General features: G+C 26.7%; 1 protein-coding gene across 1 annotated transcript; it reads left to right on the forward strand.

The window, feature by feature from the left end:
* On the forward strand, positions 7-889 carry LOC107638199. The gene is made up of 2 exons (XM_016341368.2): positions 7-285; positions 527-889. The coding sequence occupies exons 1-2, from the start codon at positions 156-158 to the stop codon at positions 820-822; spliced, it is 426 nt and encodes a 141-aa protein (XP_016196854.1). The 5' UTR covers positions 7-155; the 3' UTR covers positions 823-889.

A 2,277-nucleotide genomic window follows, 5' to 3' on the forward strand; every position in this document is an offset into this window, starting at 1 on the left:
ATGTCTTATATGAGAATCAACTTAAAGGAAGACCAACAAAACCATATATATATATAACCAAATATTATTGAAGGTATCTATCTATATTTTCAACATTAATAGCATAAACCCTATCCTTCATTCTCACCAATTTTTTTTTCACCAAAGTGTATAGCATGGCTTCTTCTTCTCTACTTCAATTAAATTTCTTGTCAAAATCAAGATCACATCCCAAGGGATGCAATACACACCGGAATCGGAATCGGAATCTTCGAGTAATAAAAGTTCAGAAATATCACGAAGAAGGTAATCACAAATTTTTAGAATATTATTTGACAGAATAAGTTCTCTTTTTGGATTTGCTTGATTTTTTATTTTTATTTTTTTATTTTTGGAGTTCTCCAAGGATCGAACTCTTGACCTTTCGGACATAGAGTTTAAGCTGATGCGAAAAAATAACACTAATGATTATACTCTAACAGAAATAAATGAGTTTTTTTTTAATACGTGATTTAATTAGTTATTTTTTTTATGATATGATGAGCAGGGAGTTCTACAAATATAGTGGATGCTAATTTGAAAGTTCTTAAGGAGAGGATAGAGATGGTGAAGGTGAAGGAGAAACTAGAAAGGTGTTCCAAATGTCAACAAGGGTGGAACTATTATCCAGTTTCTGATGATAATTATTATCATTGTCAAAAAATCAAAGGAAACAATAATAAAGAGTTACACAACTTGATTGAATTGACATGTTTAGTTTGTGGGACTATTGGTTCCACATGTTTTGGTGGAACACTATTGCTTTGCTTTGTTTCTCTCCTTCTTCATCATCTTCAACTATGATCTTATTAATTAGATTTATATGCTCATTAATTTTTTTTCCTATTTAATAATTTGCATTTGTTGTATAGAGCTCAGGATTTTTTTTATTTATTTATTTGTTTTCCTTATCCATGTCAGGTATTTTGTTCCATGGAAATTGAGAGGGAATTTCAATTGTTAGTTTTAGAATGTATTATATACAAAGTGTTTGGATTAATGTTTGTAAATGAATATATACATTTATATATCTAACTAAAAATAATTTTTATCAATGTAATTTGTATTTAGACATTTTTTTTATCAAATGTGATTCTGAAAAAAAAATTAATGTTGCCTATGTGATTATCTAAAATTATGATTGAACATGTAATTAATGAAAATAACTTCATTCGCTAATAAAGTCAAATTGTATTAACAGTTTAATCTTGTATTGATATTGAATAAAGGAAAAGTATAGGTAACAAACAAAATTTTTGAATAAAACAAATATATACATGAGTAAAATTAAATTCATGTTGAATTCAACAAATATTACCTAAACACAATTTTCTAATAATTTGTGTCAGCTAAACCCTTTTTTGGATATCCAATATTTTCTATGATTATTGGATTTTATTATATGAGTGATAATAATAATAATAATGAGCAAATATATTGAGAAAAAGAAAAAAAGTCTTCGATGGCCTCAGGGTTCTTCTTGGCGTGATCTTCACCTTTTCTCTAAACACATATGGTAAAAGACAAGCTAATATAGAGGTTTAGATAATATAATTTATATTAGCATACATTTATTAAGTTAAATTAAAATATCGCACCACATGCATGCATGGAACATGAGATGAGATCACGGGTAACTAACTATATATGTTATACAAAAAGTTCAGAAAATTAAATAAAATGTGTTTGTTATCATGATACTCTCCTTTTTTTGCTCTTCCTGTTCAATTAAATAGGATATATATAATACAATTTTTTAAGTTTAGGTATAAAATAAACAAAAACATCAAATGTCATAAAAGATTAATGAGCATTAGGGAATATATATATTGTATATACTATATAGTATACACACACGCCTGTTTTCTGAAAAATTATATATAGCCATATATATTTACCGACAACATTTCAACTAAATTATATTATCTTCTTTAATTAGTAAAAGTTCTCATCCTATTTTCTTCATTGTTCTAGTTAAATTATTTTTGTGTTTATATAAAATATAGGTTGGTGAAAAGATTCGTTTTAGTATGTGGTTAAGAGTTACCTTTAAGCTTTTATATATAGAATAATTTGCCGGTTATGTAGATTTCAAGTCACCATAAACAATTTATATAAGTGAAAACTCAAGTGCAATCGACTTCACGTGAAGTTGATAGTCGAAAGCCGTTAGATAAAAATTTAATTAAATCAGTTAAATCATCTAACGATTTTCAGTTATCAACTTTACATAAAGTCGACTGCACCTTAGTTTTTACC

Source organism: Arachis ipaensis, chromosome B04 (genome assembly GCF_000816755.2).
Source record: "Arachis ipaensis cultivar K30076 chromosome B04, Araip1.1, whole genome shotgun sequence".
Lineage (NCBI taxonomy): Eukaryota > Viridiplantae > Streptophyta > Magnoliopsida > Fabales > Fabaceae > Arachis > Arachis ipaensis.